A 26108-nucleotide genomic window follows, 5' to 3' on the forward strand; every position below is an offset into this window, starting at 1 on the left:
TTGTTAGACACACGGTACACAGCTAAGTATAGGATCAGTAGGTAACACATGAAGTGGGTGCCATTCAGTATAAAACTATTAAAATCTGGAGTGTGTTAACCCCTTGGGTAGAAAAAGATAGTGGTCTTTGTTGAAACATCACTGTGGCTAGCTATGATCAATTAGAAAATGCCATTTTTAAGCATTTGTAGCTCAATAGTTCTAGATCGGAAGTTAACCAGTTTTGATGTGGAAACTCCCTTGGGATAGGGCACCCACTATAATACTAAATTCATGTCAAATCTGCCCAACCATTACTGGATATGTGCCTTCAAATTTCATCTCATTTTCTTTCTTTTTTCTTCTTATATATTCTTATTTTTGCACATTATTTTTAGAAAAATCATAATAACTCATGCATAATTTAATTGATTTACTTTAAATTTGGTGGGCAGTAAGAGCATACTGTATAGTACAATTTCCATACAAATAAAATTTGGGACAAGGAAGTTATGGGTAATTTTGAAAATTGCAAAAGCAATGTGTTGTTACATCTACAGGATAATCTGCTTGACAGAAAAACTAGAAAATCAGTCTGTACATGAAGTATACAAAACAACTATCGTAGTGCAATGATTTGAAAGTACTAAGAGTACTAGCTAAGGAGATATAAAGCACAATTCAAACAAGTGAAACAAGCGCAATCATGATACAAGAGGGAAAAAACGTACAACCAGACCTTCACACCTCATGCCTAAACCATTTACCACTCTGCCACTGTTATCAGTTGCTCACCTTACTTAATTCTCTTAGTTAGTATATTAGAATGGTAAAGTTTTAACTGTAATGTCATAGATAGGGACCCGCCGATTATGCTCATAATTTTACCTATTATGCTATGCTGCACTGCTCAAAAATTTACCTATTATGCTTACATTTATGCTCAATACTTACCTATTATGCTCAAATTATGCCCAACTATTTATGCCTCAGTTCTCATGCTCTGCTAATAATTTCCAGTTTATGGATAAATAATAAGTACCTAAAGCACAAATTTACTTGTCAAAATGCATATCACAGAAAAGATCGATATACTCTAATAGAACAGTCAGCTATGTGATTGCTCTATTAGAGTTACTGACTGTTCTATTAGAGTATATCGATCTTTCTGTGATACTTATTTTTATAAGCAGGAATTCATACTGTTACAAAATATTCTACCTATTATGCTAGCATTATGCTCAATGCTTTCAGGTACCTATTATGCTCATAATTATGCCAGCATAATCGGCGGGTCCCTAGTCATAGATCTATTAGTGGAAATTCTAGAACACTCTATGTGTATTTTATTAGAAGTGTTTTAAAATGGTGTGCTCTATTAGAGTATTACAAGATCATTAACAAACAGTCTCTATGATAGGGCAGTCGGTGGTAGTGTGATTTAATTTTTGTCACACCTTCCAGCTAAATGGTTTATGCAAAATACTGTAGTTGAATTTTCTTGCAAGTGTCAGTAAACTATTAAGTTAGAGTAATGTGCTGGATTAAATATCAATGAGTTATAGCTAAGTTGAACGCTAACCTTCAGTGTTGGGGGTAATATTATTACTTTTTTGGTAACTCAGAAATATTTGGTAACTAAGTAATGTTATTAATATAACTCAAGTTACTTTACTTACAAATATAACTGGTTACCTATAGTAAGTAATGGAGTTACTGTAACAAATGTTATGTTAAGTAATTTTATTACTATAAGTAACTAAGTTACTAATCCAGTTACTAATCCACTGAGTAACGCCTAGCCGCAACAAAGTAACAAGTCCACCTCGAATTAATGAATGAAGCTCATTGACCAGTTTCTTTCTCTTGGATACAATTACAACATAACCAAAATTCCAACAACGCAATCATATATGTCACGTTATAAGGTGGTAGTTGGACGTGACAGCTTAAGGCTGTGGACACAAAGTAATATTAATAATATGTAATATCAAGTGTAAACAATAAAACACATGCACACACACACTCATACACACACACGCACACAAGAGGTATTTGATTAAATACGTATGTGGCATACTGTATGCACAATACATGCATCATGCACTTTCCTTTATCCTCCATTGTGCCCCCTTTCTTTTGCTGACAGCCCAAGGTGTCGATTTGCAATATCATGATGGCTTTCCTATTATACATTTTTACATGGGAATTATCCGTATTTTCCGTGTTGACAGGATTGATTGCAGAGGTACTTCTCCTACTTGTAATGCTAACTGAACATAGTTGAAACTTGTGAAGCATAATGGTCACTTAACTTTCGAGTCAGCAATCAGATGACCCCCAAAAATAACTCTGGTGCCATTTTTTGTTGCTGCATGCATGGGTTCACCAGTCATAATAATGTTACAAAATGTAAACAAACAAGTATAGGAAAATTAGGAATTTTAAGCTCTATTAGGGATCACAGATAAAAAGTAGAGAACATGGGAGGTCACCTACAACTACAGATATAATAGTGGACATTTAATCCCTAATTCAGTCGTGAATATAGACTGAAGTAGGGATTAAATATCCACCAGTATATCTGCAGGTGTAGACCAGGGGCAGATCCACTTTGGAATTGCAACTTCAGCCTAGTGTAAGTTGAAGACCAAAAAAAGTCATCATGCTGACTATAGCTGCCCCTCACCATAGATGCCCTCACCAACTATATTTCCTTATTTATAACTAGATACATAGCTTGCTACACTGCTCCTCAAAAGACTACTGTGACTGCTCTATTAGAGTATCTCGATTTGACTGCTCTATTAGAGTATCTCGAGTAAAGGCTCTTTCAAAGGGGGGTTCCATGGAACCCTTTGAACCCCCCCCCCTGGATCTGCCCCTGTGGACAACTTGTGTGCAACAAGCATGTTTTGTAGGCTTGAGTCTATTATGCTCCAAAATTTGCCTATTATGCTTTTTGGCATTTCACCAATTTTCTGCCTATTATGCTTGTTTTTATGCTTTTCAGAAATGTATTATGCTTTTATTTTGGTGTGTTTTCTAAATAAGAGAAGTTCTTCATACGATAGAACGTGAATGAAAGTTTGTGTTGTGTTATTATTGTTTGTTTGAAGGTGTTCTTTAACCTTTTACTCTCCCCTGTGAATTTTCACAAATTAATAAAAATCAAATCAAGTGTCACTTCAACTTCAACACACAAAAATTAGTAATAGCTTGGAATTGGGATGTGCTCAAGAGTTTGTAGGCATTTTAGAGCAAGGGATCTGGGGACAAATCTATAGTCCCTTAGAAGCTATAGATATTTAATTGTCTAATATCTTTGTAGTTTTGTATGCAAATAATTATTGATAAAAATAATAATTATGATGGATCTTCTGAGTTTTAACAATTGGTATTCATAGGACAGTAACTGCTCAGTATAATATTATGCAACTTGCATTTGCACCACCATTCCAAGAACACATTAGCCTCCTGGGGTAAACACTTAATGGTTCTCATTCTCTCCGTTGCATGCGATGACTGTTCTATTAGAGTGTTTGACTGTTTTCTATAAGAGAATCTCGATCTTTTTGAAGTATTTCCTGGTTTGATATTAACCTCAACCTCACTGCAGACCTGCAGATACTTGACTATTTTCAATGTCCAGACATTCACTAACTATACTGACTCATCACCAACCTTATTATCATCACAGCTTCTCTTGTAGCTATTGTCTTCCAATCGAACTGTCAATAATCATCACATTTTATTCAAAATCAACGATGACACATTTAGGGACCCGTCGATTTCGCCGGCAAAATTTTTGGCATAATGGGTGGGTAAAAGCAATGAGCAAAATGCTGGCATAATAGGAGCAATTTTTGTGAAGTGGACATAAAAATTGCACAAAAGATCGAGATACTCTAATAGAACAGTCAGATATGCTAAAATATCGACAATGCATAGCTAATTGTAACAGGAACAACAAGTGACAATCGAGATGCCCTAATAAACAGTCACACATGTTAAGCAATATTAGCTAGCTTCTTGCTTTACATGTTAAAAGTAATTGCTGATCGAGATACTCTAATAGAACAGTTACTTTAAGGCGAAACTGTAGCTTTGCACTTAGAAATATTCAATTAACAAAGATCACTGCTGAGCAAAATTTATAATTCTTGAGCAAAATATGGAGCATAATAGGTGAAAAATAAAAGAATTGCTGGAAAGAAAAATAGGTAGAAAAAAAAGCACAATAGACTGGTCCCTAGACACATTAGATATAGCTATAAACTGCTTTGCCATGCCTTGGTACTAGTTGGCACATGACTGCACGTGTCCTATAAAACTCAAACCCACAATGAAAAGCACTGACTGGTTCCGTCGAGTGTAAACTTGTGAGTGAGAAGACCGTAATGCATTTTACTATTGGGAGATTCCTGTCACTACATATCATTTGAGCACGATTTGGGGCTACAAAAATGGGTTTTCATCTATGGACACCAAACGAATGATAGCCCAAACTTCCTCACACCACAGTAGTAATCATGCATCGAAAAAGAAGTCACATACGAAGTATAGTTAAGGTTGAACACCTCTAATCACCTGGGTGAGCACGATAGCTATGTAGGATTGGCAATGAAAAAAATCAACCTCTATAGTTTCTCTTCCAACTCTGGGTGATCAGTCCTACCTAAGTCTACATCAAAACCGTAGGGTAATACTACAGTGATTCCCCTTGCTGTTTCCGTAGCGCGCATTTAAAATTTCCGCGATTTTTCAGGTTTTTAAATAAAAATGGGCAGTAGCATCAGCGATGCTGTAATTAGCGCCCTTCAATGTTTGCATGAATGGTACATTACATGGTGGTCATTATATTATTGAAATCAGATGCGTAGTTTTGGGGAAATGGATGCTGCGAGCGAGGCTGCGAGTTTCTGAATCATAGCGTGAGCGAGAGCATCAGCTTGCATTGGCGCGTGAATATGCTATAAAGCTCCACTTAATAAGGCCACTGCAATGAGATAACTTGTTTCTCATCAACCGCCCGCATCAAATTTTTAGTTATGCACATGCGTACCCATTATCGCACGTGATAAGGTTGGTATTAACAGCATGGCTCTCTCGTGTGTGACGGTAGTGGATTTATCTCGTAGAAAATCGCTGCTTCCTTGGGAAATCGTTCAATCCCATTCGGATACAGCTACCTTTCGTGAATTTTTCAATTCTGTGTTGGTTCCGAAGCTGTCTAGCTCATCAACCACCACTGAAGCACCACAGGTGAGTTCTAGCTAGCTAGCTATATTGTTTTAAAAATATGAGCGTATTTTGGAATTGAAATGATCATATGCATGGTCGCCACTGTTGAAGTTTAATAATTGACTGCATGCAATCATTATAAAGAGCCTATAAAAACTTCAGTAGCCGTATTGTCTATAGGTGGCCCTTTTATACAGTGTCGATCTATGGTTGCTTCTAGCTTCTTCTTACTTCTTATCTACTTTACCAGTTAGGCACTGGAGGGTGGACACAGAAGGCAGAGCCTGTTCGAGGTGTTTACCCATAGCCAAGGAGCCTAAAAGCTATATTGTATGATATTAAAGGACACTGGAGCTAAGATGGAGAATATGGTATAGGGAAAGTATACAGTGTATATTGTATTAGGTTACAAATATGGTCTTTGTAGCTATTCTCAAAGCCACAAAATCCAGGTGGGGTTTAGTTTATGTGATATTGAAATCACTTGAATACATGGCATTTTATTGATCCACCCAGCCATGTCTAGCCAACCCAGTGGCCTCAAAAGAACCCAAAACATGCCAGGGGCGCTTATACTGAAAAGGGCATACATTATGGCTGCCATGATGCATAAGCAGACTTGATTATTTGATGCTTTTTATACTATAATGGCCATATAGACCGAAAATCTTTTACTGCATGGCATTAATAAAACTTTTTGCTCTGGTTAGGTGGATTTTGTTGAATATGGGCATAAATATATATTGCAAATTAGCTACTTTTTTATTAAGATTTTCACTTCACAGATTGCAGAAGTATTTGTTGGCAACAGCAAGGAATCCTTATCTTTAAAGGCTAACCCAGATTTAGCAGTAAATTCAGTAGCAAAAGAGTTTGGAAAGTTTATCAAGTTTTTTGTTGATACTTCAGAAGATGTATGTGTGGTGGAAGTTCAACGTCCAAATGCATTTGACATTTTGAAACAATCTCAGTTAGAAATATCAAGGAAAAAGGTTCCATCATGTATTCAAGAGAGAAACAAAAAGGATAAGTTATATAATGAAATCATATATTACCTAGAATTGAAAAAACTTCATTGGAATTCTAATGAGGTTAATTCATCAGGAACCAATTTTGTAAAATCACTATGTGAGGTTTTATGGTACATAGACGGGCATCAAAGTACCATTTCTGCTCGTGGATATCAAATTCCTGCTTGTTTTAAAGATTTTCAGGGATTCAATGCTGCTGAATTATCAAAACATCGCAAACGCTCAGCAGGTAATATGTCTGCTGATATCATTCAAAGCTTGAGTACAAAATTATTTAGATTATTGCAAGCTAATTATTTTTCAAGAGAAAATTGGGCGTCTATGAGGCAAAGTTGTGAACTGCTGGCAAACACCTTGCATCTTTATGCATGTGAAATTCAAGATAAAAGCAAAGTCATGAAAACTATTCATTCATCTGGTACACCCTGGAGATCCATTGACAAAAGTATGGATATTTTGTATTTAAAGCCAATTGGGAGTGTTTGCACTGAGCTTCAAGATATCTGTGAACAGCTCTCAAAGGCAGGCCCTTATTCCCTAATTGATTTGCATTCTTATCTACCCTCTGATAACCAGAAAAAGTATTACATGGTTAAGAAGCTTAAAGCTGGCTTATCTGTTTCTGCATTATTACTCATCTACTCAAGTGGTAATAATTGTGGAAATGCATATTTTGTTTGGCATGTACCAGACAATTGTCTTGATCAAGCACTCAAAAACAGCCAAGTGGTCATTGAAGAAATTAAAAAGCATATTCCAGTTTATCACACAAGGATGATGATTCAAGAATTTATTCAAAAGTTTGGGCGGGTAACACATACAGTTAAGCCAGCAGTTTTAAGATATTTTTATAAAGATCTTACAGGTGACTGCTCCAGTAGTGACACAACTGATCAGGCCGAAATTGACGAACGAGTGAAGCAAGCAATTGAAATGGAAGATCCATCTATAGTAATGGACCTCCGGCATAATAATTCTGGCATGAAGTCTCAATATGACGTGTTTTGGGATGAATGTAGTAAATTACTTGAAGAATCAGTTGGTACAGCTGTGGATGATCGTCGTCATACAAATATTACACACATTGCAAGTGCAATATCAATCCGTGACTTTAGAGATCAAGTAGCAGCAAGATGTCCAGCAGACACTAAAATTCCAAGTGTAGAATGGATTAGATTACAGTTTTGGCCCAAAGCACCCAATTCTCTAAGAGCCCTCCACCACACAGGCCGTTTTAAAGTACGCTTCAAAGTTCAACAGCGTCAGTTCAGAAAAGATCACCCAGATTGTCATTACGCAGCTGGTGTTTTTCGATATTTAAGAGAATATGCAGTTCTTTTTAGGGAACACTGCTTATTCTATTGCCTCGATGACAAACATAGGATAAAAATTGGCGAGCCCAATGTCCCAGTAGCAGCAGCTGAGCGAGGGCGTCGTGTATTCACAGCACCTGGCTCAGAGTTTTTGGTGGCTGATCATGACTTTACAAAGCTCAGCTTTATACTATCAGTCTTTTTTAAAGTTGCTATCCCAGATGATATTTCTGGCTCTTGGTATTCAGGTAAAGTCCATATTAGTTTAAAAGAAGGTACTTTTGAGCCATCCAGCCCAATAAGGCATGCTTCTGAACTTATTTCTTTGATCGAAACAGATGTTCAGTCAAAGCCTATTTTGTTTTTATATACTGATGGGGGTCCTGACCACCGGCTTACTTTTATTGCAGTTCAGTTATCTCTGATTTCATTATTTCTACAATTAGATCTAGATTATCTTTGTGCAGCCAGGACAGCCCCTAACCATTCATGGAGAAATCCAGTGGAGCACAATATGTCAGTCATCAACCTGGGACTGCAATGTGTTGGACTCGCACAGAATGGAAAGGAATGATGACAGCGAACAGTTATTGGGAAAAGCTGGAAATATGAAGGAAATTAGAGCTGCAGCTGCTAAGCATCCCACACTGAGAGAGGCCATAATTTATTCAGTTGCTGGTCCAAAAATCTGTCTTGCACAAGTCCTATCAAGACTTCAACTAAAACAAGAAAGTTTTAATGTTTTTAATGCTGCTACTGCAGAAGCTATGGACCAGTCTTTGACTGTGCTAAAGCAAATTGATGACACAATAATAAATACATCTATTAACAAAAAATCCCTGCCTGATCACCCAAACTTGAAAGAGTTCATGCAACATTGCTGCAGGAAGCGGCATTACTTTTTTGAGATCCGTAAATGTGGCTCTTTAGAATGTAATATATGTAAGCCACCTCGATTATCTGAAGAAATATTAAAACAACTTACTTCATTGCCAGATCCTACACCTGGAAGTGACAACCATTATTTAAGTTTCAGCCAGATATTTGGTCAAGTTACCACTGAAGAACATCGACCATCTCTCCATGTCAAGACACCTAAAATACACTACCATTTTCTGCAAGTGTGCAACATGTAAAGAATGTTGACATGATGATGTTGTGTGAGGAATGTGATAAGTGACGTCTGTTGTACTGTAAAACAAAGTTAAAGAAAACACAACGCACATCACTGGAGTCATTGCTTGACAACTATTCTTATACATGTGGCTCTTCATTACAGGATATGGAACTTCCAGAGTCCTTTTCAGAAGTATATGTGCGCAATATCAATTGCTATGACCCTATTGAGAAGCTGTACTATTCAGCAGGCTATACTCCAATATGTATTTACTGTGCTGAAGAAGTTGAAGTTGATGTGGACTCAACATTTTACCCTCAATGTGCACACTGCCAAAAACCTAAAATAAAAAAATAGATCATACTGCTTTTGTCATAGTGTATTATACAATTTTTCTTTATGTGTCAGCTACTGTATGAAGTTTTTATGTGACTTACAAATAATGAGATAATGAGATAACCCGCCCGCCCGCATCTGTTATTTTATGAGAAGCTGATGAGAAACAAGTTATCTCATTGCAGTGGCCTAAGGTCCAAAAAGGTGCCTGGGAGTTTGTAAACCAACCTTGGACTTCGTTACATGAGTTTCAGTGGGTTGGCTTTTTATTGCAGACCATGCAGTCAAGCGCCGTTTTAGCGAAAATTGAAGTACAGTGAATCACCTTCAGTTTAAGCAAGTGTATTTTGTAGAACACCTCACCCAATATCCCAAAAAAGCACTGGACAACATTCTAGATGTTCCTGCCCATTTTTATGGTTATGAGCCAAAATCAGTCAAAAGTTACGACACGGCTATATCCCAAACGGAAGGCATTTGGTCTCTACTGAACCCACCGTTTAAAACTAGACCATTGTTAGGGTCCATGCATCCCCTGAGCTACAACTTAATCCACTGGGGTCGGTTTTTTCATTGCCAACCCTACTATAGGCATACGGATACTATAGCCATAGATACTATAGGGTAAGGCTATAGTATCTATGCTATAGGGCAAAATGTGCCGGAAATCACATCTTGACTACACAACTTATCCACTTACATAACTGCTTAAAAATATATATCTTGGTGTAAAACAACTGTATGATCCATAAAGTATAACTAATAGCAAGGTTATCGTCACTGCAATTCATTACACTGAAAAGCAGCCTATTGAGTCAATCAGGCTCATGTGACTAGGCTTGGGTGTGGTCAGTGATACACTGCCAAAATTTATTACTGGGCATGCAATCTAGGGATAAAATCACAGTGTTGTAGCATTACACAAGATATCAAGTCACATCAAGTGTTTAAAAGGCTGAAATCAAGCAAGCTTAATTAATTGTAATTTCTTTAGTGCCATTTAAATTTATTTTATGATTCCTGATTGATTGATTTGATTTTTATTACTTTGTGAAACTTCACAGGGGAGAGTAAAAGGCTAAAGAGCCTATAAGAACACCCCCAGACAATGATAACCCGGGATAACCTCACTTCTAGCTGTGCTTTATGGATCATACAGTTGTATTACACTGAGATATCTATTTTTAAACAGTTGAGTGTACAAGATGTGTAGTCAAGGTGTGATTCCGGCAAATTTTGCCTTATATCGTGCTCACCTAGATGGTTAGAAATGTTCAACCTTAACCATACTTCGTATGTGACTTCTTTGTCAATGGATGATAACTACTGTGGTGTGAGGAAGTTTATAAAATACCTATAGGCAGAAATATGCATTTTATGTGGAAATGTCCCAAAATTGCAGTATTATAGCATCTATTTTTCAAAAATTTCCTAGGAGGGCATGTCCCTAGGCCCGCATGCTTTGCAGTACACCTCCACCCAAGAAATTATTACCTTGAGTTAACCCCGCCCCCTTAATAAATCTTAAATCCGCCTCTAATGGGGTTGTCATCAACATCAGCACCCTGGAGTGTCTAATACCTTAGGACATCCTGGCATTGTTCTTTACATCATCAGTAGCAGTATTACTGTAATTGCAGAATCTCACACAGCAAGTATAAATGCAATGTACACAAAATCAATAAAGCAAAATCATACACATAAATGAAAATTCTATAGTTCATTTAGTAGTAGTTGTTCATCTATAAAGCAACAGAAAGTTGCTCGAGCAGGTTCTTCCTTGCTAGCTCAGTAGGAACACCACAACAGGGGGTGGTACGGTCAGCAATTGTCTGTTAAGTCTTAAAGGCAAAAGGGGTCCAGGCTCCAAAACTTTCCACCACTAAGGGAATAATGTTGTTGGTGTAGTATCACTGCCACAATGTTAATTTTACTGTTGAACTTGAAGGGTAGTCTTGTGTAGCCAGATCCTTTTCTTTCTTTTGTTTAGGGATGGGGAAAGAAAATGACTCCGCCCTCACACAAAAGAAAGAAAAGGATCTGGCTACGTGAGACTACAGTACATGAAGGGAGCTTCACAGTTAAATTTGAGTGTCGTTAGTCTCGTCTCCAGTCGTTCATGCACACACTCGATCACCCAAAGGTCGAGTGTGTGGAAGCTGGGGCGGACAAGAAGTCGCAGCAGAAATGTGATGTACTCGAGCATGCACCTCCACAAAAATCCTGATTAAAAATTTTAAAAGTTACTTAATATAGTACATGGCAGCCATGTTTGAATTTCACTGTTTATGGAGTTACATGTTCCCTTGTAGGATTTGATGCACTCCTGGTGGGATGTAGGCCACTAATAATGCACCTAACTTTATACCCACTGCAGAAATGATGCAGATATAGCTAGCTACACTGTTTGACAAGTAATAATGTCCCATGATTTTTGTAGTGGATCCCTGAGTTGAGAGGTCTATTAGTTGTTAGTAAAGTCATGGGTATTGACTGAATTATGATTTAATGTCCACTCTCTTCAGGTGTAGACGACCACCCCTGTCTTATTTCTTGTGGTCACTAATCAAACTTAAAATTCTTACACCTGTACAAATATTATTCATATAATAAATAAAATAATAATTATACTATTAACATACATGCTAGCTATACATTCAGTGGTACAGGTATGTAGCAATATATGTATATACTGAATATTATTGTGCATTACTTATAATGTTGCTCATTTACACCTTATACGGTCAATGTAGTTTCTTCTGTTGGCATTTTACCTACAGTACATCGTAGATAAAAGTGAACATTGGTATGAATCCCACAGTTTACGTAACATACAGTTATAGTACTCTATATTTGTGATCATGAATGCTTACATATTCCTACCAATTTAACCAAATAGCTATCAGCCTCAACTTTCATTCACAATGACTTGGTATGGATATAACCAAAACAAATGTGCCTTCATGTGATACAAAACTTTTGATACTGGTAGGTTGCTACAAAATTTTGTACTTAATGGATTGTGTTAGTTGTGTACTTAGCGGATTGTCATTCCATCACCTAATAATAGTTGATGTTTTTGGTTTTATTTTTACAGTTACACTTAGACGTTATTCTTATTAGCCCAACAAATGCCTTTGGGCATACTACGGTCTTGCATCATGGACTAACCTTTGCCCTCCTTTTTGTTTCATTTCTCTTTGCTTACAGTGCAATGGTGTTATTCAGACATACTTATAATAAAATCAATTAATACATGTTTGAATAAGCAACTCAACTACATACATGTATTAGGCATGAGGCTATTATGCTCCAAAAATTGAGCATTATGCTTTTGAGCAGTGCTCAAAAAATCACCTATTATGCTTTTGAGAATTTCCCATTATTCCCAAAATTATGCCACCATAATTGGCTAATAATGCCAGTTTATTGCTGTATCAGACCATTTTCATTGATGTTTAAGCTTCAAATAGTCTTGAATTCTTTAGCTGGTTGCTGTATTAGAGAATTTCATTTTAATATGACTGCTTTATTAGAGTAAATGATATTCAATGACTGTTCTATTAGAGTTTCTGACTGCTCTATTAGAGTATCTCGATCTTTTTTAACGGAATTGTGCAATCTGCAGATTTTCCTACTGTTAAAGCTTTATAATCACCTCAAAATGCTAGCATAATTCCTGATTTCCACACATACCTATTATGCCCGAAATTATGCCAGCATAATTGCCGCATCCCTAACATGTATCAATTATTGAAAATCATTCTATATAATGTTGTGAATATTTTGTTTTCATTGGTTCATTTCTTCTCTATTATACCATTTAGCATAAGCAATCAATTATCAACCAACGTCTATTATCGGCCAAGTTGACGTCTATTATTATCATATAGAATCTGGATTCAAACACAGAAAATTGTAAAACTAAGCTTCCTCATGCTGCTTTGCTTTGTTGTTAAATCAACGTCTATCATGCTGTACTGTTGGTGAATGACAAGAGGCTTGTTTATTACTTAGTTTGTAGATGCTAGTCTGTTATTATTGGCATGAAAAATGGTATTAGTAGCATACTGAACTTTATCCGTGTTGTTTCATAGTACGTTGTAGCGCTTACTGAGCCTTATACACATGATGTTCAACCTAAGGCTGCAGTTATTCAAAAGGTTCTAGTGATTGGCCCTGCTGGAATGATCACCCTTCCCAGTAGAATAGTGTTTGTTTACACATGTACACATCTGTTTACGAGCAAGTCACCACTGATAGAACTGGAATTCATACTGTTTAAGACAGTTTTAACCATGATAGTTTAGTGGCTGTACAAAAACAGCCATGTGTTTGGACGAAGAAGACAGAAAGTACTGCTGTGGTAGTTGGAAGTGAAATAACTAGGAGAAAACAGCTCAGAAAGCAAGGTGAATCAAAGTAAAGTCTTATGAGGCTATCTAAACAACAGGAGAATTGACTACAAAAACAAGGGCAATCTGGAAGAGTGTTTGTAATTTAAAATACACTCACTTTCAGGCACCACCAGGAGGCCGGTCACATGTTGTCGAGTGTTCAAGACATGTTACACTGAGGCGTAGATAAGAATCCCATACTCAGTGGATAGAAGTTGTTGGTTATTATATATCTAATCACAAAGAGCTTGTACGTCATTGGTTACATTGTTGTACAGCAGGAAGCAAAGTACTGTAGCTACAGCTCTTCTCGGTGGTACCAGGATTACTGTGCTGACCTTTGTGACATTCTTAATGAAATATTAATGTTGTTCAATTTGTTTAAAATATGTTTAAAACATTGAAGTATTTCTTTTATTAGAATTGATTTGAGGGTATTTCGAAAATCGTGCATAAGATTTGCTTGAAATTTTGATGGAATTACAACTAATACTGGTAGACTATTACTATTGGAAAGATTTGGTTTTGAATTGTGTGGGAATGCAAAGCGAGATACCTAAAACCGAACAATAATTGATGTACACATGCTAATGAGTGGACAATATATCAATTGTCGATATTTGATGCTGTACATCACTGTGTTTGGCCAGATGCTACTGAAGAATGCCACTGCCTGGGGAGCTGGTACATTGTGGACACCTAGATTGTTAGATTACCTATTGTTGGGTATAAAAAGGTTGTGCATGTCTTGTTCTAAACAAGAATTCCATAGGTTGGCATACAACAAGGTCAATAACTGATTGCTTACGCTAAGTGGGTACATGGTGTATCAGTGGTTTCTTGTGCTGACAATGATGATTATAGTGGGAAAGCCAGTGATTTCTGCAGTGAATAATGTTATCTGCAGAGAAAAATTCATACTGTTCTGAATTTTAACACTTCGAGACACAAAGGAGGATAATGGTAAGTCCTTGATATGTACATGAAGTTTGTTTAGTTGCTACTGCAGTAGGCAACATGTGTATGTGCTATATAGCATGTTTTGGACCTACGTGACATCAAACAGTGAAGAAATCAAGTCCATAGCATTACAGTAAATATCTCAGTCAGTTAGTTAGTTAGTCAGTTACGCAGTAGAAATATGGCTACAGAACAAAAATCAAAATTTCATAGAAACTTGTTGAAAGCATTTTGGGTCACTCTGAAGGCACGTTTGGGCTTTTAATTATGCCCACCAAGCTGTTATGAAGGAAAGGTGCAACTGGTGGTTGGTTTTTATTTTTGGAAGGAAAGCAGAAACACAACCTTTATGATCCCTACCACTGTGTAATACATACAGTACTACCATACTATTATGACATTATTATACTGTATATAGTATCTGTGTGTACATACGTACTGTATGTAGGTATGTGTACACTCTTACTGGTATTAGAGCCTTCAGAGATCTCCACAACTATGCAAATCATTTTTTTGAGAATCAGCAGTGGCTGTAAGAGGATTTACTATTTATTAATAACTCTGAGTATGTGCAAATCACAAGGCAAAATTACTATTAGAATGATAGCTACTGTACATGTTTTGTGGCTAAAACTGTTGCACACATCAGTATAATATTGGTAATGTCTCAATAGCACATTTATTTTCTTAGCTGTTGTTTTAGCAATTTAGGGTGGTGCACTTGTCATATGTTTAAGTATACAGACATACAGTACATGTAGCTACGTATCACAACTTACTCTCAATAGTGGCAGACTGGCAGATAGTCTTATGCTTATCATTTGATGTCAGCTGCACATAAGAACACATGTTTACACACCATAGCAAACTAATTGTAAATAAACACTTAGATCCAGCACTTGGCAACTTGCCACAAGACTCAATAAATGCTCAAGATATTCTAACTGCAAAACTTATTTACCTCTTATCTAAGTCACAATTCGAAAGCAATGGATTTGGGTAATTCTAGAGGTGCAAGTCCATGAAAGGGACAAATATGATGATTTTATTTCTACACTCTACATTCTACACTATGCACATTTACTGCTTTATTAAGTGGATTCATACATTTGAATAACAATTTCTTAAATTTGGGATACTGAAGTTGGCCAATGCTGAAAAATAGTCAACTCTGCATACAGCTAACTGGTAACTATACAAATTATTAAGCAGACCTTAGCAGCAGAACTTCCAGTATGTTTTCTGTTCAAATAGGATGACATTGTCTCAATGAACTGTATGGGATTAATCATCAATATTGTATACTAGTGTGTACTGTACAGACTGTATCACTGCTTGAAGGTTCTTAGTTTACTAATTTGTTAAGATGCCTTACTGTAGTTATACTGATAGTAAAGTGTCAGTAAACTTAAGTATATGGAACATAATTATTTTACTAAGTTTTAAACTCTCAGTAAAACATCAGTGATGCGGGTTTACTGAAAAACTACTAAAATAACAAACAATTAACTGTTCCATATACTGGGGATATACCACTGTAGTAAACTAAGATACTTCAAGCAGTGTATCTCCTTACCTTATCATTTTGTAGGACATAAAATACAAATATAAACAGCCCCTATTGAAAAAAAGTTTATAATGGAATAGCTTAATGGTACTGTAGATCAGTATATGATTATTCACATGCACATACTGTACATTATAACACATATGAAATAACTACTTTGTATAAAATTAATTACCTCAATAGAATTTAATATGGTAAAGATCCATGCAAATGCTCCATTTTCACTGTACATTGCTAGCACTCCAAATATCCATGTCACTCCTAAAGTAGGCAGCAGAAATATAGCAGCCCTGATGAGTTTCCTGTAAGAATAATAATTGTCAAGTTTAATTAAGAAAATGTGATGTGTTGTGCAGCCCATGAAGCTGCCAGTGTCCTATTAACAGGACATGTACCAATTTTGACCTTCTTTTCATAAATGCTTTACCCTGTAGGCATTACAACATATTATCGGTCTTATTAATAATCATTAATAACTCTGCAAATGTTTATCATTTTAAAACCAAACTTGGTACCAATAGGCGCCTTTAAAAGTCCCCTCACGTGTGCCAAATTTTGTTAATGTGTTTAAGTTTTATAGCAGCTTTAAAGGTGCACAAAAGAAAGAAAAAGAAGAAAGAAAAAATACTACATTTTGAAGGCTTAGTGATTTGATATGTGAACTACTGATTCAGAAGCTGCCAAAACTGCTAAGGTGTGAAAAAAGATGTATTCTCTGCCCCCCCCCTCCCCCCCCCCCCAAAAAAAAATTAATAATAAAGTGAAATCAAAGGTGGCAGACAAAAAAAATTGCTGCAATGATGGTAATGTCAATTATTTTTAATAATCACACCATTATCATTAAAATTAACATCATTGCAGCCATTTCTTGGCCACCGCTTGTAATTCCACAACTTTGTTAAATTGGGGGATAAACACTATTCTGTAACTTAGCTGTGTAGTATTATATCCCAATCATGTATGTACTTATACAGTGCTGAAATACAAGCTTACACTCACATGCAAGTGGAAATAAATTGTATGCTGATGTAAATACAGCTACTTGAGACAAATTGAAACTCACTGTTTATGAGCTATGAGTGCTCGTCACCAACAACACATCAATTTATGAGTGTTAGGTGTTCATTATTCTTGCCCCTCATAAGGTGGCTTTACAGATACATACATAAGACTACCACACCTCAAATTGAGCAATGCATTGCAGATGATCTGTTGGCTTACATATTACAGTCCCTTATTTGGGATTATCTACTATAGGTGTCACTAAAAATATTACTGACTCAACCTCCTTTGTTTTAATGCTGTGTCCGTGTCAACTGTAGAGTCTAATCACTTGTAACTGGAAAGTTGGGACATACTGTAGATTTGTCTAAACAGCTGCTTGTTGAGAGGAGTAATCATGATGAACAAAACAACTGGAGTAATGCATGAGTACTTGTTGCAAGTGTATAAACTTGCATTAGAGCAGTCCCATATATGTATCTTTCAAAATAATTTACCGTATAGAGGGAAATTTTGATAGGGGAAAACTTTGGCAAATTTGGCGATTTGCCACAAATTTGCCAAAGTGTAACCCATCAATTACTCATAGCGCCTGAGATTAGCATCTCTAAAAGATTGAGCTTGAATTCGCTGAAGTTTATTGTGCCAACTTGCCATTCGTCAAAGTTCACCTCTGCCAAAATTTCCCTTTATACTGTATAATGTATTTTTATCATGACTAACTTTGCCACAGTGATTTCAGTCATCTGACGATTTTTCACTTTTCTTCGTGAAGCAGTAAAGATGGTATGTATTGCTAGCACAATAATAACACTGTTGCACTGTAACACAACATAATATACATGTACATCATGTAATGAATACACACATTAGTCTACACTTACCACAATGACAAATATCACTGGAGCAATAAATGCCCATATAATGCCTTTCTCTGTTGGTAACCAGCAACTAGAGTGAAAGTGTGCATTATAAATAACTGAAAGTAAAAAAAATTGTAAATCACAGTTCACTCATGCGCCACGACACAAGGCCTTCAGGTTTGAAATTGTATTTAGGCCCTTTATGGGGTTGTTGTACATCAACACTTTTGACAGCTGCTTGTAACAGAGAATTGTAGCATTAATTAGTACAAACAAGCCATTAGTTATGTGTTTAAAATTAATTTTCATGTGGTGTTGCATTGTCAGCGCTACCAGTGTTGGTGCACATAATAAACATTTAAGTAACTTAGACATCTCCAGAATCCACCACAAAAGGGTCTAATTAGTAGACACTACAATTACCATAAATTCTGTTTTACATTGAAGGTCATGTGAAGTACACACAACTTGTCTACTGTAATCACGACTGTGACAATCTATAGGCATGCACTTTACAGGGCACTAGCTGCATTACACATGTGACCAAATTTGTAAATAGTGGTCTTATATGTACAGCAGTATATACAGTAATTTTGTAGATGGTATATCTCATCATGCTGAGCAAGACACAGGTTACCACTAGTTATGTTGATGACCATCAAACAGCCAGAAAACTATACAAATTGGGTAGCTACACACAAAAAAATTATCATCACACACTTACATAGTGTAGATGCCATAATGATCATGTGATATCCCAGCAGCAATAGCCACTATTGGTATTGGCAAACCTGTAAAAGTATTTTTGAATGCATAAACAGATACAGTGTAGCTCAACCTTTAGTCTAAGAATAATGATTACCATTTATATGGATTATATATAGAAAGTACATGTATATTGTACAAGATATTCATCCGAGTATAGTACTGCATTTTCAGTAAAGAACATTTTGACAAATTTGATGAACTACTTGTCATTTAAAATTCTTTTACACAGATGGTTTAGTAGGTGATAAAGATTAGGACATACATCTTAAATCCAGAAGAAAAACGATCCTAGTCAGTTCATGGTTTGCAAAATACAGTTATACGCTCTTGTGTAGTTATTGGCATAACACTAGAACTAAAGTGTAATACTCTTGTTAATCACAATGACAGGACAACACGCATGCATGCACATTCTGGTATAATTCATGTATTACTATTGAATTTGACAGAAGTCAGCTTCTACACACAAAATATCATTATTAGGTGCACAGTTTTATATCACAGTAACTTCCTAGTGTCAAAGTTGCACATGCAAATAAGTTCACTCTAAGTATTTGCTAGCTTATCAGCTGTCACTGTGTGAGTGCACTGTATAAGATTGTGATAATTAAACTCTTCCCTGCTTTGTTCATTTGGGTAATAAGCTACGTACAAGTGGAGACACATATAGGAGTGGTGGGTGGGAATCTTATAGACAAGGCAGCTCTTCATGTCCTTTTTAGCTCCCTATACACACCATTACAAGCCATTGAATGGCACCCAACCTCTATTCACAGTTTTCAATGAGTTGGAGAAAAACTATATCCCACCAGTCCTAAACTGAATCCGAATAAATGATACAGTAAAATTTGGTAGTCTGTTAGTAGCAATGTAATTGTGGCAAGAATGTGGGTGTGATTTTGTATGCATAGACCACTGTAGCATGCATTTATGTAGCAGTTTATAACTATGCAATTGTAAACCTACCCCATCCAACTAGAAAATAAAATGGTAACCTCTTGAAGAATCCTTCGTAGAACACTTTTACTAACAAGACATAGATTATAATTCCTTCACACAACATCCAAGAGAAAGTAGCCAGGAAGAAATAATGAAGCAACACAGTCACCACTATACATGCTGCCTATAAAGTGAGACACAAGACAATAATACATAAATTCCATGAATATGCAAATACGTAACACAAATAATACATGTATTAACAGCATGCTTTGTTCTGTTCTGCCAACCGTGTACTCAGACTGGTCAGATTAGAATGCTGTATGTCCATATATGTATATAAAAGTTACACAATGACTGTATTATTTTTAAATTGACCGTACACTTGTATGAGCTTTTATATTACACCATTTAAATTATGATAAATAATGTACATTGTGCCATACTGTGGATTGTGATTAAATATAAATGGCCACAGAGTTATATAACTACCACCAATAGGGACATTACCGTATAGCTGGTAGTTTTCGAAAGGATTTTATTTTCGGATATTTCGAAGAGGCCCTTCTCTTTAAAAATAAATTCCCACGTCCAGTTGTTTTTCGAAAATAAATTCCCACAAGTGAAAGCAACCGTCCAACTTTCGGCAATTCGTTTGTGTATTCCTCAAGTTTTAGCTCAGTATTGCTGATGATAATGGGTAAACTGTATTATTACTGTACCAATAACCAGAAAACAGGTGATCCAGAATGGGAATTGATGCCGGACTATAGCTATAATTATGATCAAGCGTAATCGTGCCAGTGAATTCACTCCACCTGAGACTCTTTCAGTCTTCTCTCCAGTGCACAGGAATGGGGATTATTCCATCAGCAAGTCATTTTTTGGCAAACATTCACGCATCTTCATAATCTGTGACACAAATTTCTGTTTATTTGAAATCCATCCGGACTTCGAAATATGCACTCTTCGAAATTAAAATCTTTCGAAATTCAGATTTTGCTTATTGTGCGAAAATTTCTGTTTCAAAAATAACTCGCTATATGGTATGCTTTTAAAATTTCCGATTAAATGGTGAATCCCTCTACACCGATTTACAAAATCACTTGTATAATTTGCCTGTGCATCATCAAAGTTGTTGAATCAACCATGTGCCAGTGCTAACAGTAGTAATCCTACTTATGTTATGCCAGTGCTAACAACAGTATAAACTGGTATTCTATGCTATTTTGAACTCTATGCCATCCTAATCCTATATGCTGCGAATCCTATGCCAGTGCTATATACCAGTAGAATATAATCTGGCAAATATGTGAGACTACCTCAGTGTCACATTACAACAAATGGGTGCTTTTGATCCATATACATTTAAATCACAGAACAGTATACACTGTCTTGTCATATATCTGATTAATACATAATTTCTCTACCTAAAAGCCTGTAGCCCTATTTATTGTACTTTGCATAGGAGGATCAAAAGTGCCGCTGCATGCTGTATTTTCCATATTGTACCTATTAGCTGCATAACTGTACTGTATGAGTCATACAGCACAGTTATGCAGCTATAATTGGGAAAATACATAACGCTTGGGCAAATACAGTACAGCTATGCAGGCAGCATTGTTATGTAAGAAATGTTTCAAAACAACGTACCTCACTCAGACAGCACAATTGATCACATGCATGACATTGTAAATTGCTAAAACTAGCCAGACTAATCCTACCAGTCGGTTATATCACTAGAAATAGATTACATGAATGCTTACTGATAGTCTGACACAAAAGATTGAAGCAACCACCCCACACAGATGGCACGATGGATCATGTGCTTGACAATGTCAAATGCTAAAGCTAGCCAAACTAATCCTACCAAATTGTTCTATGACTTATATGACAACTTACTGATAGTTTGATCACTGAAATTGAAGCGAATCAGGTACTCAAGAAAACTGCTCTGAGCAAGATGACCAGGAAGTACAATAAGGTACTTAAAACACTGCATGCCTATGCTTGTGCGTACGAAACATACAACACTCGGGGGTGTCTCAAGGGAAATACAGCACTCAGCTTCATTTCATGCTGTATTAGCCTCTCTATACATCCCATCATGCCGTATATTCCGTACACACACAGCGGTGCTTTAACTATAACTTATGGCATCATATTTAAAAACTTCAATCAGAATTACAGTACATGTTACTGTAATTCATCAGTAGTGAATGCATTATATAAATACTTACTCTGTTCTCATTTGCAGTTTCTATTCCACTAACAAAGAGAATCAAACTCAACAACAAAGCAAGTGAAAGATTCACATGGATCATGTTCTGCATTGGCTTAAATGCACTTTTTCTGAATATACAGTAGAAAAAAAAAAAACAAACATAAAAAAATAAAACTAAGAACTCTGTTAAATGATTACCACAAATTAGTGACTATCAAATAATTCACTTGGATAATAGTAGAGCGGCATAGTGCAATAGTTGTGCACTTTTTGATACAATTATGAAACTTTCCATATAAGTTGTACTCCTTGTAACATATATTTTTTTTGATATAGAGCTATCATATAATTGACCTTTGGTGACCTTTACAGCCATTTTTTACATTAAAAATTCATCGCTTTTGTCTTTATCTCCCTAAGGCATCATTTTGCACAGTTTAAAACTAAAAGTGCTGCTAAAATGAACTACTCAGCTTTTATTTGAAATCAATAGGTGATTGCACTCCAAAGTTATAATCATTTATATTAGCCATGAAATTTTATGAATTACTTCCTCACTAGTAATTTACACCCCAAGGGCAAAGAATTTTATGACTTAATTAGTTATTTCAAAAACAACATTATTAAAATAGCAACTAACCTGAATAATACAATAATTATGATTGTTGCCAAGAGACAAATGATGGATATACCACATCCAATATAACTGACAATTGATAGTGCTTCATCATCTGTTGATGTTCCTGGTATTGTTTGATTAGTTGTTGTTGAATTTGTTAAAGATGTGTTATTTGATGAATTTGATGCTGTCACAGTGATAACGGGTGGTTTCTGTATATAGCAAAAAACAGCTACTTGGAAATGCAAATTTCACAACCACTACATGTACATACACTGTATAATTATACAGATATACAGTAAAATTTCCACAGGCTGTATGATATAGTAAATCTCTGTTACTTTGTACTAGCAGTAATTTCTACAAACTACCCACTGAATTCTCCTTATAGTACTTTGCACTTAAATTTATTATGTGCATTTTATATGCAGCTTGTAATATGTGCACAACATGTCTTGGTACTGTAACAGTGTTATCACATAATTATTCACCTTCTTAGCTCCCCGAAACAGTAAAGCAAAATTAGTGAGATGTTTAGTAACACATGTTATGGTGGTAGAGTTTGTGTTCTCAACATCCAAAAACACTCCCTCTTCAGACCATCCTCCAGTGTTGTTTCTGTACATGTACACATATGGTCAAATTTACATTACAGTTTATTTATGTATGATAACATAACATGTACCACAGCATATTGTTATACTACATGCTTGTGACTTCACAAAGTAACATGATTCACATACCCATTCTTTAAGGTAGAGTCCCAAAATACACATGTCGGTTCTGATTCATCTGCAGACTATATAATTAATTATGCTCATCATGTATACTACTTTATGCAATAATACACATGTAAAAGTGTAAGACATTGATCTACACCTGCAGCTATACTAGTACATATTTTTAATATCAAATATAGACTGTCAATAGTATATAGCCATAGGGATTAATGTCCATAAATATAGCTGATAGTATAGATTTAATCCAAAACAGCCAAGCTGTAAAAAACGAGTGCAGCTCCAAGAAAGCCAGAGTGAAAAAAGATGTGAAATCCAAGGTGGTGGCCAAGAAATGGCTGTAATCATAGGTTAATGGCAAAAATTTTAATAACAAAAATTCAAGTGATATTGGTGCAGCTTGGTCTTGGCATCAATTTCACCCGAATTGTCGTTATTGAAACTTGTACCATTAACCTACCATCACAGCCATTTCTTGGCCGCCACCTTGGATTTCACATCTTTTTTCACCCCGGCTTTTTGGGGGCCACACTCTTTTTTACAGCTTGGCTGTTTTGGATTAGATATCACTTCTTTTTGAAAAAAAATGGGATTGGTTCTGTCCTCTGTGATACTTCATGTTCTCGCCCTGTTTGGACTTGTCTTACTTTGTTTTGGTCATCTAAGGTCTCCAAGAAACCTCGAGGACACTACCTGGAGTCTACCCTGGGGTTTGTTGGCTGCCCATTGCCAATAGACTGCCTTAGAATTAACATGTTTACGCTGTGGGACCGTGGCTCAACTCATTTAATGGTACCAGTAAAGGTCAGACAATTTTTCTGTTCGTTTCGTCTGTTCTCATTTTGCTCCTATCAGAATATTGAAGCAGGAGTTACCATGACAATCACTACTCATCAGCCACACTCCAAAAGGAAAAGGCCAATACAGAGCTCACCTGGTGAAAGCTCAATAATATTCCCAGTCTGTTTGGACTGCATAATAGACGCCACTGAACATTCAGATGGTCAGGAAGCAATTTTCTGTGAAAGTACTTGTAACACCTGGATTCATCAACAATGTGCTGGATTATCTTAAGCTCTATTCAAAATACTAGAGGAAAGCGAAGAACCTTTTTACTGTCCCCATTGCCACCTGGTCACACAAGACAATTCACTGGGTCTCCCTTCCACAATATTTATGACAACACTTCTGCCTCTCAAGCAGTGCTCGAATTGTAAAATACTATCTAGGTATACTATACAAACTAGGGGGTCCAGGGGCAGTGGCGTAGCCTGAGTTGTAGTGATGCCAGGGCCTGTATGCTCAGCCTGTAAGGCTGACAGTTGAGGATCAGGATTCCCCGAGGGTATGCTGTGGGTATACGTACAGTGCGCGAAGCGCACTCAGAGCATGCTCTCCCTCTAAAGGGGTCTGGGGGCATGCCCCCCAGAAAAATTTTGAAAATCAGATGTTCTGAGATTGCATCTGAGAGTAGTTTTAATATATACAGTACATAGCACAATTCATTGCACAAGTTAAATGCATGCATCATGTTACTTCAGTTTTTTCCAAATGAAATCATAATCATGTTCCTCATTAGCAGTTCGTTTCCTTGAACGTGCCTTAGAGTCATCTGCAAGTGAATTTTTCCATGTTCGTACATACTTTGCAGGGTCAAACTGTTAAGGTGGTGGCCCGACACACTTGATGAACATTAAAGTTGAAAGTGTTTTTATAGAAAGTGATGATCTAGTGGAGGAAGCTAGGACATTCATTTGACTAAAGCCTTGTTCACATGCAGCAGTTGAAATGGGTAAAGTTTTCGTGGCCTTTACAAGATCCAATAACTTGTCTGGAGGATCTAGCAAACCTTCTTCCCTAACATTATCTATATACTCTTGAAATCCTCTTCTTGCAGTAACATCGTTAAGATGAAATGTGTCGCACATGTACTGAATTTCTTCATTGCCATAAATTAAAGGGCATTCCTTTGGCCAATTAGAGGGGTTCAATACAGTAATGCAATTCAATAGCTTTGGTAATTCTTTTTCAGTGTCTCTAAATGCAACAAGCCGTTCTTCAAGATTTGCTGCTAGACTCCTCATAAATTGACCATAATGAATCACAACGTCACATTTTCGATTGTCTTGTAATAAGACACCTTTAAACTTCCGATCTTCACCAACCTTTTCAACTGCACTCTTAGCCTCTTTATATTTAACTCCTGGGTAGTCAACCATAGAATGAAACACTCTAATGGCTCTGTAAATTAAGGCCTGAGCTCTAGGTAATGTAATTTTTCTTTCTTGTAAATCCTCTGAAAGGTTTGAAAGCTCTTCTAAGCAATCATACATGGTAGCAAGATTAAGAACAAATGCTGCAGATGATAATTTAGTAGCTAGACCAAGAAAAGTTTTCTGCTCTGGTGAGTTTCTAGATGTATCTTTGCTGGCTTTGATGAGATGACAGTGCAATGGATAATACACAGTCCACACCGCTTTCACAGTACGAAAGCTTGAAGCCACCCACCTAGTATCAAGTACTCGCCCAATTGAATAGAAGTGCGTAGTCAAATCCTGACAGCATTCTTCCAGTTCCTTTTTGTTTTTAGCTGAAGTATGGTAAGTATGGTACAGCTTATCAAATAATATCTTAAAATGATTAACTCCACTGATTTCTGAAACAGCATCACCAACCGCTAGTTCCAAGCGATGATTAAGGCAGTGACAAATAACAACATTTGGGAAAGCATTTTGTATTCGCTTTGCAACTCCAGACTGAGAGCCAAACATAACAGAAGCACCATCTGATGCAAAGCCAATCAATTGGTCTGACAATATTTCTGAGCTAAATCCATAAGACTCAAGGCATTTTAATAGTGTTTTATAGATGGACTCGGCATCCTGTCCAGGAAGCTCAATGAGATCAAGGTAAAATGTGACAGGCTCCACGGTACCAGAAAGGCAAGTTTTTATATAAACAACAAGAGCTGACTTTTTACTTACTGTAGTAGCTTCGTCTATCAAAATGGAA

General features: G+C 36.4%; 1 protein-coding gene and 1 pseudogene across 1 annotated transcript in view; one reads left to right on the forward strand and one right to left on the reverse strand.

Annotated features, from left to right (window-relative positions):
- Nucleotides 1-26108, reverse strand: part of LOC136261384 (adhesion G protein-coupled receptor L4-like) — a 200593-nt gene that overhangs the window by 10125 nt on the left and 164360 nt on the right. Inside the window, exons 18-28 of the mRNA XM_066055389.1 lie at nucleotides 23103-23158; nucleotides 22851-22977; nucleotides 22381-22571; nucleotides 21757-21868; nucleotides 19544-19700; nucleotides 18534-18600; nucleotides 17831-17897; nucleotides 17670-17767; nucleotides 16120-16246; nucleotides 15954-15995; nucleotides 15625-15651 (exon numbers count right to left, since the gene is read on the reverse strand). Of these exons, the coding sequence (XP_065911461.1) occupies nucleotides 15625-15651; nucleotides 15954-15995; nucleotides 16120-16246; nucleotides 17670-17767; nucleotides 17831-17897; nucleotides 18534-18600; nucleotides 19544-19700; nucleotides 21757-21868; nucleotides 22381-22571; nucleotides 22851-22977; nucleotides 23103-23158 (1071 nt within the window). The remainder of the gene's footprint in view (nucleotides 1-15624; nucleotides 15652-15953; nucleotides 15996-16119; nucleotides 16247-17669; nucleotides 17768-17830; nucleotides 17898-18533; nucleotides 18601-19543; nucleotides 19701-21756; nucleotides 21869-22380; nucleotides 22572-22850; nucleotides 22978-23102; nucleotides 23159-26108) is intronic.
- Nucleotides 6415-9131, forward strand: LOC136249597 (uncharacterized; annotated as a pseudogene).

This window comes from Dysidea avara, chromosome 1 (genome assembly GCF_963678975.1).
Source record: "Dysidea avara chromosome 1, odDysAvar1.4, whole genome shotgun sequence".
NCBI lineage: Eukaryota > Metazoa > Porifera > Demospongiae > Dictyoceratida > Dysideidae > Dysidea > Dysidea avara.